Source organism: Epargyreus clarus, unplaced genomic scaffold (genome assembly GCF_041222505.1).
Source record: "Epargyreus clarus isolate Ecla_fem2 unplaced genomic scaffold, WU_Ecla_fem_2.2 ptg000004l, whole genome shotgun sequence".
Lineage (NCBI taxonomy): Eukaryota > Metazoa > Arthropoda > Insecta > Lepidoptera > Hesperiidae > Epargyreus > Epargyreus clarus.
Genome location: NW_027332212.1, coordinates 2,233,681 through 2,250,001, shown reverse-complemented (window position 1 = coordinate 2,250,001; position 16,321 = coordinate 2,233,681). Strand labels below are relative to the sequence as shown.

Sequence of the window (16,321 nt, the reverse complement as noted above, 5' to 3'; positions counted from 1 at the left end):
TCGATCCCAGCCAAGTGCCTAGCCTGATTCAATAGTATCAATATGAACTTAAATGTCATATTAGTGACCATAAATATTCTTAGGCTCTAGAAAGACAGACCACATTTAAACTGCAATCCAACCGCAAATTGCAGTTCAGGTGCAGTTTGAATGCAGTTGACACGACTGCAATAGAACTGCAAACCAAATGCGCAGCCCGATTGCAGTTCAATTGCAGTGGTGTCAATTGCATTGAACCTGCACCTGAACTGCAATTTGCAAGCAAAGGAAAATAGATGTCTATGTTACATGTTCACCCTTTTATATGAGTGGGCTAAACATCAGTCACATAGTTCATTAAATGCTGTATTAGACCAAACAAGAAACCGATGATTAGCATCAGGCTTGTTTATTACATGGCTAACTAAGCTAGATAGCTGAGACATAGATAATTTATTTTTAAAAAACATTTTCACACCCGCACATCAGAACACAACAGAAAAATAGAACACAAAGGAGATAGTGCTTCAAAAAGTAGGATATGGGCAGTATGCTGGAGTCAAATCACGAGTATATCTATTATTTCTTATCTAATGTTATTGTATGTTGTTGTATTATTGATATTCCACTATTAAAAAGTAGATAGGTCATACACATTCTGAAAGTGGCACATGAAATACAATTGTCCCATATGAACTTATTCATCTCTTTTTTGCGCATTCACTAAGACGGGCCATCGTACTTGCAACTCTTGCATCTTCTTAGTGTGCATTTCCCGCAATTACTGCCACCAAAAAGCACCGATTGTTTTATTATAAATCTATCTACATTTTTTATTAGTCGTACAACTATGACTATAAGTATTATAACGTTATTAATTACCCATTTATGTACTAATTAGATTTTATTTGAAAATTAATATTCATTTCAAAGGTTAATTTCAGTTCAATATCTTTTACATAGTTTGTTATCAAAGACCGAAAGCACAAAAACTATCCAGATAAAATAAAAGATGTATATACTTTAAACAGCTTTTTAATTTAAGTATATAATTTACATTGGGTAATTTATTAGAGATACCTATTACTATTTTTATACTCTAGATAAGGATGCGCAGAACGATAACGCAATTCATGACAGTGGAAATTATAATTAATAATCGGTACTTACAGTCATCTTTTGCGATCGGTTTTCTCTTCTATGGAGTCTAGCTATTCCAAGCTTCTCGACACTTCATTCTACGAAACCGTATCTTTTTTAAGCTCTTTAGCCTTCATAATGCTAATTTTATATTCAGGATACAGTTTAAATGCTCGCTCTGCAAAACCACTACATTTATTGTGATTATAATTTTGATTGTTGATTACTAAATAATCGAAACAATTTGACATCTTACTTCATTTTCCGTCATCAATCAATGTCATCGCTGTCATAAACGTTAATGTTGCCAGGAAGTCTTGTTATTGTCTATTAATAATTAAAAAAATATACCTGTTCCATTGTCAATGGTCATTTGTTAGTGCAAATGCATGTTACGCTATATTGCATAGAATAGGGAATATGCACATTTTTATTTTATTATTTTAAACCACTTATTACATTGTTTTAACATAGTAAAAAATATAAACAATTTTATTAGTGTTTGAAATATTTTTTTAAAAATTATTTAATGTATCAATAAAATTTGACACATTTGAACGCCGCCATTTTACGCGCTCTTTGAATGACGTCACGTAGCGTGATTTGTATTGATAATGATGATAACTGTATGCACATAAAGGTATTATTAAACGTTTTCAAGTTTCATCGCTACTTACATCATGGGATAGGCTAAATAACCACTTTATAAATATTTCCTAGAGTTATTGTGCAAAACCACTACTATAAATACATTATATAGTGTTTTTTCCTTTTCAAAAGATGCGAAAATACGAAAAATGTGGTGCAAGATTATAGGAAACAGATAAAGTATCTCCAAAATCGCATTAACATTTGCATTTACTGTAACAAACAATAATTTTAGGTAAATAATTTTAAAATATTGCATTGATCATCTACTTCGTTAGGTACTTATCGACTTCTACATCAAAGGCTATCATTTGAAACACACAAAATACATTATAATCTATTATAATTTACAATATTATAAAGATAGGTGAAGATAGGTGATAGGCAGTAGCCACTTACCATCAGGTGGACTGTATGCTCGTCTGCTACTCCTTTATTATAAATATTAACAAAATAAGTTATGATCAATTAAATATTTCTGAATTAAATAATACCAGTTTATTCATTTTCTTATTCATAAAACCAGTTTATTCATTTTGCATATTTTAGGTAAATAGTCCGATTGTGCTTTGACAAAACTACTTTCAATCATTGTTCTTGATTATTCCTAATAATACTATGTAGAAAAATCGCACTAAGTAATAAATAACACTGTAGGAATATAGACAAAAACAATTTTCCTCTCAAACAGTTTGAATATTGACGCCGATAAACATCGTAACACGCTATGTGACGTCATTTTTCGATTCGACCAATGGGAATGCGTTTTGCAAATTTGAATTTCGCGCGCATAATTTACGATTTTTGATTAAAGTTTTAAACAATTTAATACGAAATAAAGAAGAAATAATGGTTTAGATGTAATTTCAGGACCGTAATGTACTAAGGAAAAAAATAACAAGCAAATCTAAATCACATGCATATTCCCTATTATTGCACATTTTCATACCTTTAGATTGATGGTATATATTTCAGTAGTTCCAAGCAAAGATTAAAGTAACCTAAATACGAAATGAGTCGTGTTGTTTATAAGGTTTATAACTTCAAGATTTCAGTTGGCTGGTACAGAGGTTACTCTGTATCATACTCTTTGGGATGGTACTCCATTTGCATTATTCCCTATCTCATAAGTTAAATCTTTTGAAATCTATATTCAAACTTTCATAATTATATGCGTATTCTGTAAAATGTACCACGAAATAATAAAACAATTGTTAACCTTAATTATATAAAAACGATAAAATAGGGATATTTCTAAATTGGGAATATGCACTTTTTTATTATGTTATTTAAAATTACTTATCACTTCGTTTTAACCTAGTAAAAAATATGAACAATTTTATTAGTGTTTGAATGATTTTTTTTTCAAATTATTTAATGTATCGATAAAATTTGACACGTTTGAACGCCGCCATTTTTCTCACTCTTTGAATGACGTCATGGAGCGTGTTTTGTGTTGATAACTATATGCACATAGTTATTATTTAAGCTTTTAGGGTTTAATCGCTATTTACATCATAGGAAAAGCTAAATAACCACTTTATAATTTTTTCCTAGAGTTATTGTGCAAAAATACTACTATAAACACATTACATAGTGTTTTTTTCTGTTTCAAAAGATGCGAAAATACGAAAAAAGTGGTGTAAGATTATAGGAAATAGATAAAGTATCTCCAAAATCGTGTTAACATTTGCATTTATTGTACTATTTGGGTAAACAATCGTTTTAGGTAGATAATTTTAAAATATTGCACTGATCATCTACTTCGTTAGGTATTTATCGATTTCTACATTAAATCACTATCATTTGAAACACAAAATGCATTAAAATCTATTATAATATTATAAAGAGAGGTGACTGTTTACAACATTTAAGTTATGATCAATTAAATATTTCTGAATTGATCTATGCATAAGAACCTGTTTATCAATTTTTGCATATTTTTGGGAAATAGTCCGATTGTGCATTGTCAAAACTAGTTTCAATAATTGTTTTTTTGTTATTCCTAATACAAACTTGGGGAGAACATAGCTTAGACTGACCTCTCAGAGAAAAAAAAAATAACTTAATAAAAATGTCACCGTTTTTGCACTATCGGTGGTTTTATATTTTTTGAAAAATTCATCCCTCATCATCTTCTTTCACTGCGTGTACAAATTTGATAATGCAGTGTTTATTTTTGCTGTTAAATAATATCAGATAGTTGGTCTACCATATTGAAATGTAAATTGGTTAAAAGATGCAAAGAAACCATGAAAAAATAGAGCTAAATTTTCCTTAACTTTGACTATTCATGGTGAAAAAAAAATGTACTGAACTATAAGTACACATTGCCCAAAAAATATGTCTAGTTAATAATGATTTCAAAAAGGTACCACACTTCCTATTTAATGTTGAATAAAAAAAGTTAAGGTTGTTTTTGCATAAAATGGACTGAAACCATCTGAAATGTAATGATAGAGTTTTATTTAAATTACGCTTGCTACCGACTCACAAAGTGTCAAACAGTACAAAATTACATCATTGACTAGTTAGATACTTAAAAATATCTTTGTTCAGTTGTAAAAAGCCTAAACTAAGTAACTAATTCAAGTCAATTTTTACCTACTCTTAACTGTCGTGTCGAAGTAAAACTTTATATGTGTGTGTAATTTGAATGACATTTTCATAATTTGGTATTTTGGAATTGATCTGATGATGGAACCAGGAGATGGCTGGTAGATCTCCTACCAATTTTTACCCTTAGTTGCTGAAGATTTGGAGTATCGCCCCTGATGAAGGATCAGATCAGTTCCAAGATACCAAATTATGACATTGTCATTCAAATTACGCACTAGTATTTTGATAGTGTATAATTGCATTTTGCATGCATATTATGGCATTTTGATAGCTTTATTTACGAGTGAATTTCCCCAGTTAAAAAGTTTATACGGTAATATATTAAAATAAACAAATAAATACTAGAAGTTATGTTATTTTTTGCCTTGTTAATATTAATTATTGACATTGAATTTTGATAAATATTATTTACGGGCATCATTAGTGTCACCCGTACCATGCTGTAGCGCACGAAAAAACGAGGATTACTATACTCTTTGGGAGGATAGGTCTAGGTTACTATACTCTTCGCTGTTGGTAACTTGCAATGACTTGCATTTATACGGACCATTTGCATAATATATATATAATATAATATATAATTATACCATTTCAAATATTTACTTAACAATATCTTTGCTTTATTTTTTTTTGTTGGAATGCAAAAAGCTTTATCAAAAATTAATAATATTTAAGATTGGCAATTCGAATAAATAAAGATTGCCATGGGAGCCATATTGTTTTCATAGTGATAATTTTGTACGTTCGTCGTACGACGTACTTGCGTTTTTGGTTTAATTTTGGTTCAAATTGTTTAATCATTAATGATATCTATTTTCCGTGTGATGCAGTGATTCCACCCAGTCCATAATATGATTTAGTTCAATCTGGGTTGTTTTCATCGTGGGACCGTATAGAAATGGGGGGAGCAGTGTTGTATTTTATTTCTATATTATTTTTATTGCAATGCGTTTGTGGATACGCCCAATTATACAGCGAGATTTGTCCTAATATTACAAGCAGATGTACAACACAGGTATGTTTTTAATATAAATTTTGTAGATAAGTTATCACAGTATTGATTAGATCTGTTAGCCTTGAAATCGTCGTCTCTTTTGGCAATAGCATATTGAACGACTTTCAATACGCATATTTTAATGTATTTAAAACAACAAATGAGTATGTGGTTCCGGGAGGGAGTATATGCTCACATTTAACAACAACAAGTAGAAACACTTCGCAATTCCAAAATATGTCTGAGGTCGATTCGATCACAGTTTTGATGCTACGAACTTTTATATTTACATATCTTGCCTTTTTACACTTTTCAATACAGAATTCAACTTTAGTCAATAGTTATTGATTTAATCCTGAAAAATGTGCATTAAATAATACTGCTCAAAGATATAAATGTTCCTTCTTCTGTTGATACATGTCATTTGCAAATGCAATGCATACATTATAGCACATGATATGCATATTAAATTTACTACTAGCTTAAATGATATCCATTAGTAGATAGTGCCCCATTCCGTATAAGTAACATCCAATATTTTTTTCACTCAGATAGGGGTGGATATAGACCACTATGGGTATTCATGGTCTAGCATCTTGTTCGTTTGCTAAACATTCAAATTAAGTTATAGTATCTTATAGTCATCACAATTTAATAGGCCCATTTTGACACAAGCTAGGCTCTAAGCATGGACATATAAATTGATAAGCAAAAAAAAAACGATTTTTACTTCAAATCGATTACAACCCTACATCGTATTGTATAGATTACTTAATATTTTTTAAACAGAATATTTTTTTTTTTTTTTTTCCATCATCTAAATATTTAATAAAAAGGAAAAAATAAAACAAATTCTAGTGTAATTTAAAAATCATGTTTAGAAGATTAATAAAGCCTCGCTCGTAAACTGTATTGTTTTTCGTTTTATCATTCACTAAGAAACAAAGTCTTGATTATTTTATTGTTGTTGAAACAGGGATAAATAATTAGTTATTGGTAATTCTAAGTTTCGATTATTTGAAAGTTAATCGATTATGGTTTCTTTCAAATGCTTTGAAGCCGCAAGCTCTAGCCTTCACATGGTCGTGAGCTGCCTACTAAAAATTTAGCATAAGACATTATTGACATTAGGATGGCATGTGTCAAAATGGGCCTATTAAATTGTGACGACTATAGTAGTACAAGAATTGCATTATGATGTAGAAATTGGGACATTACTGTGGAGTATTTGTTTCTTGTGCGGAGAGATCAGGATGGATGGATCAGGTGGAAGATTAACACAAAGAGTTGTAATCATTGTGCTCTCATACTCATTATGAAAGTAATAGTATACAATAATGCTGCAATTTATTGTATATTATGCATGAGCCTTCTTGGCATGAGATAGGTTAACTATTGTCCACTATAGTGGATATGAGATATCTTTAAAAGCTCTATGAATATCGCTGGAACATTGTATTTCCCTTGATGTATGTTTTTGCTGTTAAAACAAGCAAAAAATTGTACATTGATATCGTTCAACGCCATTTCTCAAAATAAATAAAAAAACATTTTAACATATAGTGGAGTTGGCAGATTTGCGAATTAAGGTATCAATATGTAAGTAGGTGAACTATGAACTATATACAAGAATTTAAACTAGGGCTCCAGAGAACCTTACATGTCTAAGGTAACATTAACATTTATTCAACTTTATTTAGCTAAAGTTTATTACAATATTTTCTTTTTTTGTTGCAACTGAGAAACCTTGATGCAAGCTGAAATCTTACATACATAAATTATATTTACTAATAAATCTTAATTTAAACTTGGTAACAATGAATAAGCATTAAGATGCTTTCTATCATTGTTACCAACATTTTATATGTAACTCATTTGATCCAAATTCTTTTCTTTTAGATACAAGGCCAGTATGCGGATTTGGACTCGTGTAAAGTTGAGTATATCCCTCCTGACAGTTCCGTTTGTAAGAAGAACTTGGGACCCATAACCAATGCTGAGAATACCGGAATCAGCCTTAGGCCATACCTCATGCCCTATGATAATCTACAAAATGGAGTGTCCTTTAAAACAAACTATACTGTCATCAATATTACATTTACAAAAATTAATTGGAAGAGTGAGTATGGAAAATAACATATTTAAATTAAGTATTATAATTATTACATTGTTTTATAGTATTTAGGGCATTTGCGAAAGTCCTATTGTTGATGCAAGAGGTCAAACTTGTGTCATCCATTAATAATTTAATGGCACAACATTTAACAGCTTAAGATAATAGGAAACAGCTTAAGTAATATTAACACTACTGTGATCATATATGTGAAGATAATGTTTTATTCTTTTTACAGCCATGAAGTTCCGTTTTGCAAGAAACGGTAATAATGTTCACTGCAGAAACATTGCATTGTCTAATGATCTGAAATTTGATGAACAATCTGTTCTGTACTATGATTGCTATTGGCATGTCAGTACTCCTAACACCAAAGGGCAGAGTCATGTTCTTGATTTTGAGGCCACTGACAACACAGTGGTGAACACAGGAAGATTTCATTTTAATATACCTTCAGCGTCAATGCTGAGTAAGTGATAATCTTTTATATCCATAGATATATAAGTAGACGAGACATATTTTTTTACTGCTATGTATGGATAAGCTTTCCAGTGTTATTAAAATTTTTTGGATTTGTGATAATAATATGGTCTGTATATTGGATGAATTTTTCAACTGGGCATGTATGGCCAAATCAAAAATTCAGGAATAGCTAAAAATGCTCATAGGACTTGGGGCCTACTTTGATGAAAACCTGGATTTTTATAATCTTTTTCTCCAACTGGTTAAAAATCACATCACATCCGTATTAATGCGGCATCTAATAGCCTTGCTAATAAGGACCAAATTCAGGAATGTAATGCTAATGATAGAAGGCAGCCTGAAATATATTATATTTAAATTATTTTACTGACTTGGAACCCAACAGTAGATGTTTTTTTTTTACACCAATTGCCGTATTTCGCAGGATGGCAGGGGAATTTCTCGAGAAGCTTGACAAACGAATTAGATAAATTCTGTTATGTTTGCCTAAGCAATGTATATAAAGTTAAATAAATAAAAAAAAACTATTGCAATTTAGTTTATTAATTAAAAATAAAGAACATTTTTAATTAAAGTGCATCCAAAATCTCTAATATATTACAATAATTTCGCAATTAGTTATATTTAATTCAAGAATTAATTTTACAATTTCATCTTTCTCTCTAATTTGTGACTCATTAAAATAATTATAAAATTATTGTATATTAATAAAGTAATTAAGATTTGAATACATCAAGGCAACATTAAAATTAGCACATAATTATTATAATACATATTTTTTCCTCCTACGGTTTTAATTTAATGATAATAAGATAATGTGTACTATCTTAAACTTGCCTAAAAGTACCTTAAAGCTTATCAAAATGTAACTTGTGAATAACAGGATATTTTAACACAGTAAGAATTGCGTACTTATTTATATAAAATATAATGTTGGGTTTTTATTTCTATACTGAGAGAATGATGCATTGGTTTTAAATTTGTTGTAGGGTTTTTTATCAGTTTTCTCGTACTGACTATACAAGCGATAATATGAATAGTTTGATGTTTCATCATCATCATCAACCCATTATTGCCCCACTGCTGGGCACGGGTCTCCTCTCAGAATGAGAAGGATTAGACCATAGTCTACCGCGCTTGCCAAGTGCGTATTGGTAGACTTCACATACCTTTGAGATTTTTTTTATAAATCTCTCAGGTATGCAGGTTTCCTCACGATGTATTTCCTTCACCGTTTTAGCAAGTGATAATTAATTTCTCATATGCACATAATTTCAGAAAATCAGAGGTGCGTGCCTGGGATTTGAACCTCGGACCCCTCGATCAAGAGGTCAAGTTTCTTAACCACTAGGCTATCACTGTTGATGAATGAGTTTGATGTTTATTAATGTCTAATTAGATAAAAGTTATTGATTGTAAATAAGTTACTTTGATACCTAAATATGCTAATGAAGGATCATAATGATATATATGTAAAAAAAAGAATGCAGTCTTTAAAACTATCATCCATCCATGGTACCGTTAGAAATATTCATAATATGGCAGGGTTATAATTATAGCTTATTATTTTTGAATCAAGCCTAATGACCTCAAATGTTATTATAAACAAACAATTTTATCTACTTATAAGAATAAATATTATAATTCACAATAATAGAATTCAATTATAATATTTGTTGTTTTCCTTATAACTTGTCTGGGATTCAATATATGGAATTCCTTTATTTTTATAAGATTGTATTGCTATTGTTTAAGTTGCCTTGTTTGTTTGTATGTGAGGGTAAAATCGTGCGTCTGAATTTTAAACCTGTTTAACCCTAAGTGATAAGGGTTGTTCACCCTTAACATTTTTTTCAAATGGGAACAACATTTGCCGGGTCAGCTAGTTACTTATATATTTGAACTGGTTTATAATAAGTTATCAATTTTGGATTCACATTAAAATCTAATTATTTGTTGACTAGGTCCAAATATAACAGAGAAGGATTGGATACCGTTCGTCTATATAGAGATTATGGCTGACAAAATGAGATTACACATCACGCCACCACCGAGTCATTTGAAAATAACTAACTACCACATACAAGTGATACGTAACAATACCAACAAAGAGTTTGTTGAACAAAATAAGACAATCGCAGTGAAGAATGGTACGGAGGATACAATATTTGACTCCAGTCTCCTCAAGGATTCTGGATGGTATTATTTTGTTGTAATGCCCATCCACGACGGATGCAAAGACAATGTGATGTCCTGTAAGAATGTTTCGAGTCCAACAATTGTGATCAGTAAGTATGACTTCAATTTTCAATATAATATTATTTTATTAGTAACTTTTACCTGCAGCTTCGCTCGCTGTCATGAATACCTTTTTATCTATGCTTCTGGAGCCCTACCTTTTTTCGGGGTAAAAGGTACAATATTTCCTTTTTCTGGACCTCTGACAACGTGTATACAAAATCTAATGACAAAGTGTAACAAGCGAACAAACAAAGAAACATAAAATTTCATTTATAATATTAACGTTGATAATTTTATAATTGCAGCTAACGAAGTGCCTCCAAACATGAACATTTGTATAGCGAGTATCGCCACTCTGGTCGTAGCGGCGCTGTTCGCGTACTACATCGTGCTCCGACTGATCCGCCGCTACATTTGTAAGGACTACAGCCTTGCTATTGGTTAGTTAACATCACTACGCTTCACATAACATTCTAACCTTTTGTATGATGGGTGTCATTTTATCTTTTGTTTGTATATAAAGTGCGAATTATATTTTACGTCACTTATAGCAATATTTACTAATGCCCGTTATTAATACTCAATGTATCCAATTTTTGCCTACAGACAGAAATTGCAAGTGTTGATCTTTGGTAAGCAAAATGTAATAGTCATTAATAATGGGCATAATTGTATAGTCGCGTAAAACTGCTATTCCACTCTGAATATAAAATTGAATCGCGTCGCCATAGCAAATTGTATGACTACACCTGCGCGCAACATGTTTAGAGCGGACAAGCAGTTTGGCGCGGACTATACTATACTAGTATACTGTATATTTTAATATTCTACATTAGGTACCCCAGTACTTGATGTAATGGTCTAGTCAAATTTATACAAGACATCTTTTTTAAATAAAATGATAGTCAATTAGTAAGAGAAAAATACTATAACTATATATTACTTAATAAAAACTTTACAATATAATATATAACTCTTGTAAAATATTTTTCATATGGTTTTAACAACTAAATCACTTATCTGTAATATAAATAAAAAATTAAACTCAATACTCATGTAACCTTCCATTCTAACCTACAGCTTTATCCACAAATAAATATGATTAATCATCACTATTTGGATAACTTTAAATGCACAAGGTCTCTTTTATATCTACAAACATTGAACATGTTGTGTCAGACAAAGTCATATTTTCTATAATTTATCCGGCACGTGTCTGTGCGTACGCGTTACGTATACGTTGTATAGAACGATATTATTTTGTTTTTGCCACATGTATATGACATAGGCAATGTCTGTCTATAAATGCACCTATACACGATTTCTAATAAACTTATTAATTACAGCCAACGAGATTCCTCCACCGACTAAGGTTTTAGTCATATACTCTCCCGCGAACCGACTGCACGCTGAGTGTGTGGCGTCATTTGTCACTTACCTTCGCTTCGAATACGGTCTCGATGTGATGTACGACGGCGACATCTCCACTACATCCCACGGAGATCCTTACATATGGGCTGAGGAGGCCATAAGACTGTCTACCCACGTTGTCTACGTGGTCGGTCCGGCAGAGGAAACGAACTTATACAACAACATATATGACAAGCCAATCATAACGGCACACAAAGATGTGGATATTCTCCTACTATCACTGCTGAAGTCTACTAGAGTGTCACGGAATCCCAAAGATGTAATGAATGTCTTCTTCGATCACTCCAATGGCCAGGTGCCTGTTGAAACGAGACACGACAAAGTATACTTCCTCCTCAAGGACTGGCAAAAGCTTATATCACACCTATCAAGATATTTGCTACCAAAGAAGCAGATTATGAGGACGGAGAAAGGAAGGTCCTTCTTAGAAGATTTAACGAGAGCTAAGAAGTTGTTGGCTGATAAGAAAGATGATGTTATAGTTAGGTGCGAGAAAATGGGCTCCATTGAAAAGAAAGTGTTGTTGTAATGTGTTACAGTCGAGTTTGGCTAGGTTTGTGAGACAGGCAGTGTTACGGTGGACTGAAATGACTATTGTTTAATGTGAAGTTGTTAAGGTGAGAAGATAAAGAAAATGGAATTTAAATATCAGGACCACCGAAAGTTAGCGCCGAAGAATTGTTTTGAAGTAGATATGGATTAAAAATGAGAATTTTATTAAGGTTTGTAACACATAGTTACAACTAGTCTTATGAAGTGTTTTCTACAAGATTGTTCAGGTGGTGTTGGGAAGGAAATTCTACTTTCATATTTTAATATTATCAAAAGGCAATATTGGAGCATTTCTTTGATACTCGATAATAATTGTGATGTAATAATGTCATCCTGGATTTTCCCTGGACATGTAATGAACTACGTCTACTATTTAGTACTAGTGCAGTAGAATTCTGGAGCTCGATAATTCAGCTGTAGAAAATCATCTACTTTATAGTGTAGATGTTTCTATGCCTAGTGGTAGTACTATAAAGATTTTTCAGCAATGCATGTACCTAATTGTTTCTATAGTACAACAAAGAAACAACCACTATTTTGTGGTATTAATAAAACTTAAACTGCATTGTACTGCGCTGGGGAAACTCTTGATTTCATTTTACAGTTTGTTGCATTTAAACTGATATTAGAACAAAGGGATGCTTCAATATTTGCACAAAAAAAAAATACATTATTAATGTTATCATTGTAATTATTGTCGAAAATATTTTTGTGGTTGTTTATAATTGTTGTCGCTGTATAAGTAACACAGTTAAGAAATTCTTAATTGCTTCTATCGGAAATATTTCTATAATGCATAATCATATTCATAATGCATTTTCTAGATTTAACTTTCAATTTCATCACTTCTATGTACAATAATTCACTTTTTCCACACAAAAAAACTGTAAGGGCATGGCCACAAAGGACGCATATTTTTCGTGCGACAGTGCGTTAGAGCGCTTGAAGTAAATCTTGACGCCACGCTATAGTGCAGAGTTGTATTGTACTGAGTTAGTAGTATGCGGTCACATAGAGCATACTACTAAGGTTTTAGGCGTTCTTATCGCCGAGCGTTGTATTTTTTTTACAGATTTGGCATAAATTTAGATGAGTGCAGAAGTAAGCGCTCAGTTTGACCTCTCACTCAGTATAACATAACTCAGCGGCGTCACAATCTACTTCTAGCGCATTAACGTCTTGTCGCGCGCATACTACGCGATTTGTTTGACCTGGCCTGTAGTACCTAATACTTATATTTTCATCCAAGCAAATGTGATTAGTTATTGCTTTCAATGATAAGTGTTCTTACATTAAGAGCCTATCTGAAAGCAAGTTTATTAATCTCTTTTCTGAATCACTTTTGATCAATTTATAGCGCCTGTTACTTATGCCATATTTATTTCATAAAATAAAAATGTTACTTTAACACCACATCTAACATCCTCTGAAACTAAATTTAAATAAATCCTTCTTCGTACGGTTGTTTATGTGTTTAAATTTAACATGCATGGATATAATGCTCTATACTAGGCCGTAAATATTACACGAATCGACACTTTTACTCGTGCCTATAACTATGTAAAACAATTTGATGCCGAAGTTCCATTCTAGAGTTGGTGTATTATTTGTGGTCTAGTTCTGCACAACGGTACTGTTTCATTCAGGGCATAAAATGATAATCTTAAAGTTTCCACACTTGGATTCTTAATATATTATCTACCTTTTCTAAAGCGACTTTGTCCGCTTTTTGTCTCGCGAATGTTTCCTTGTATTTGTAAATTGTAATATCACATTTTGATATTGTTAAATTGATCGGTGTCACATAAATATATGCATAATTACTATATGGTATTGGACTTGTATTAAATGTTACTTTCTCTAATTTAAGACCCATTATGTAATTAACTCATATAATCCCTGTTTATGTAGTTTATGTGTGTAGATTTCGAACAATTTGAGTATGCTGCTGTATACATTAATTGGACTGGAGTGCCATATTGGTTGAGTTGTGGGTTTCGAAAATTTTAAAGTTAAGGCCACTGCATTTGCGAGAACGAAAATTCAGTCATACGTGTCTTAATGAATATGAAAAAGAATGCTTGATTATAATTTGAGCAAATTGTAAAATGAAATGTAAATAGATTAATTATTATTTATACCTTACATTTTCAACTAAACAAAAATAAAAATGATATTCAATGTAATTTAGGTAAATCTCCTTTTTTATTATGTTTAAATCTTACTAATATTTTTGTAAATAGCAAATGAAGTGGCCGAACAAAGCTATACTGTACCTTTATACTTGAATCGTTAAACCTTATTGACATTGCAACAGTACAATGTTTTTAGGACTGATATTGTTGCAATTTGAGTAAGTTACTATATGTATCGTTACATTTATATACTTGTTGATCTCAATTCCAAACCTGTTGGAGTGAACGTGTTCTATTAATATACAGGATCTTTAAGCTCAATATTATATACCTTGTGATGTATTTTTGTAATATAAATATTGATAAACTTGAAGTTTTATTTCATTATTTCTATCTCTATGGGCTTGCACGCTACATCTCTAATGATAACACGTTATGACGTCATGTGATACGACAATTTGTATATTTATTTTGGAAACAAACAATTTAAATTTCATTCGGTATTGTTGAATGAAATGTAAATTCAATCTACCAAAGCTAGCTATATCTAATCAGCTTTCCGTTCCTTATATGAAGGTTTTGACGAAAAAAAAGATCGTCAAGACTAATATTGGGGATGAAAAAAGTACTCTTATTGAACATATTTTGCTTGTGCTAGCTCGTCTCAGGTCTTGAGTAAACCAAACCTCAGCTCAGTCTTACCTTGTATAGACAAATTAGCAGTATTACCGTACTATTATGTTTAAGGGGGTTATAAAAAATAATAATTCACATACAGGTAGTATAAAAATCAAACAAATTGGTCCACAACATTTACTCATTGGTTTATTTATCACCCATGGTCTACAGACAAGATTTGGAATGCCGTATTTACAATAGATACACACGAAACTGAAACCGTCAATCAAAATTGGAAGCATAAGGATAGTTGATCACTCTACACACTGGTTTAAACCTAATTTGGAAGTCATATGTAATAAAATTGAGCATAGATACCAATAATAAATAATTGGAGATCTTAAGCGCATTGCAATAAGTTTGTATGAAGATTTTTTTTTAATATTTCATCGCATTGTAATCTTCAGGTCACAATTCGATAACCTTTTGATGTCGGATACAAACTATATAAAAACCGATTTTACAATGTATGAGTCAAGGTATGTAACAGATTAATTATTTAAAAAATAGTTGATTGCTTCACGTCAGTTCGATAATTATTTAACGGATGTAGAACAATCTGTTATTTTTACTAATTAATTTCATTCATTTCCCTTTTTATTTATTGCACAGTTTGTTACATTTATTTGGGAGTTGATCTGACATTGTGACACAGATTACGTGTTAACGTTTGAATTTTACTAAGATAAATGCAATTAGACAATGAAAGAATCCATTATTGTAGAGTATTTTAAATATTTTCACAAAACGGCAAATATATGTGCTAAACAAACCAAATAATAACAAATTAAATTAAAATTTAGTCTTAAAAACTACAAGTATTTTTTTTTTAAAACAAATTGTACTTTTATGGCAAAAAAAATAAAATAAAAAAGAACAACAAAATATGTAGGAACAAATAAATCTTTGTATCTATTTGGCAATATCAATATAATATACAAGAAAACATGAATTTTAATTTAACAATGTAAATGACTAATAAATTATTGCCCCCGTGCAGAAAAAACAAATGAAATACATAAAAATAACCAATTGAAGAACCTCTTTTTTGCAAATCGTAAAAATGAACTTCAACAGATAAATATAGCCTTATTGGTCATGAATATACAAAAATTGAATAATTTCATAATTTATTTAACTTGTGTTACCATGTCTTACATTATTATTTCTATTTGTTATTAAATATATACCAAAACTAAATAAGTCTTGAAAACTGATGCTAAGTCATTTTTTTGTAGCTGAAATGTCATAAAAATATTACAATCTCAATGCCTCAGTTATGCAACAAATTAGATGTAATTCGGTTAT

General features: G+C 31.0%; 2 protein-coding genes across 3 annotated transcripts in view; one reads left to right on the top strand and one right to left on the bottom strand.

Annotated features, from left to right (window-relative positions):
- The window catches only part of C1GalTA (Glycoprotein-N-acetylgalactosamine 3-beta-galactosyltransferase 1), a 29,829-nt gene extending 28,436 nt beyond the window's left edge, over positions 1-1,393 (bottom strand). Inside the window, exon 1 of the mRNA XM_073092877.1 lies at positions 1,150-1,393. Within this exon, the coding sequence (XP_072948978.1) occupies positions 1,150-1,155 (6 nt within the window). The 5' untranslated portion in view covers positions 1,156-1,393. The remainder of the gene's footprint in view (positions 1-1,149) is intronic.
- Positions 1,394-5,166: 3,773 nt separating this feature from the next.
- On the top strand, positions 5,167-14,708 carry LOC140757266 (uncharacterized). 2 transcript variants are annotated; one of them, XM_073092870.1, is made up of 6 exons: positions 5,167-5,401; positions 7,280-7,499; positions 7,732-7,962; positions 9,941-10,264; positions 10,523-10,633; positions 11,564-14,708. In XM_073092870.1, exons 1-6 carry the CDS (start codon positions 5,285-5,287, stop codon positions 12,175-12,177), a joined length of 1,617 nt encoding a protein of 538 aa, XP_072948971.1. In that variant the 5' UTR covers positions 5,167-5,284; the 3' UTR covers positions 12,178-14,708. The 2 variants fall into 2 exon arrangements, with proteins under 2 accessions (XP_072948971.1, XP_072948970.1); XM_073092869.1 differs by having other exon boundaries at positions 5,168-5,401; positions 10,523-10,657.
- Positions 14,709-16,321: the final 1,613 nt, after the last annotated feature.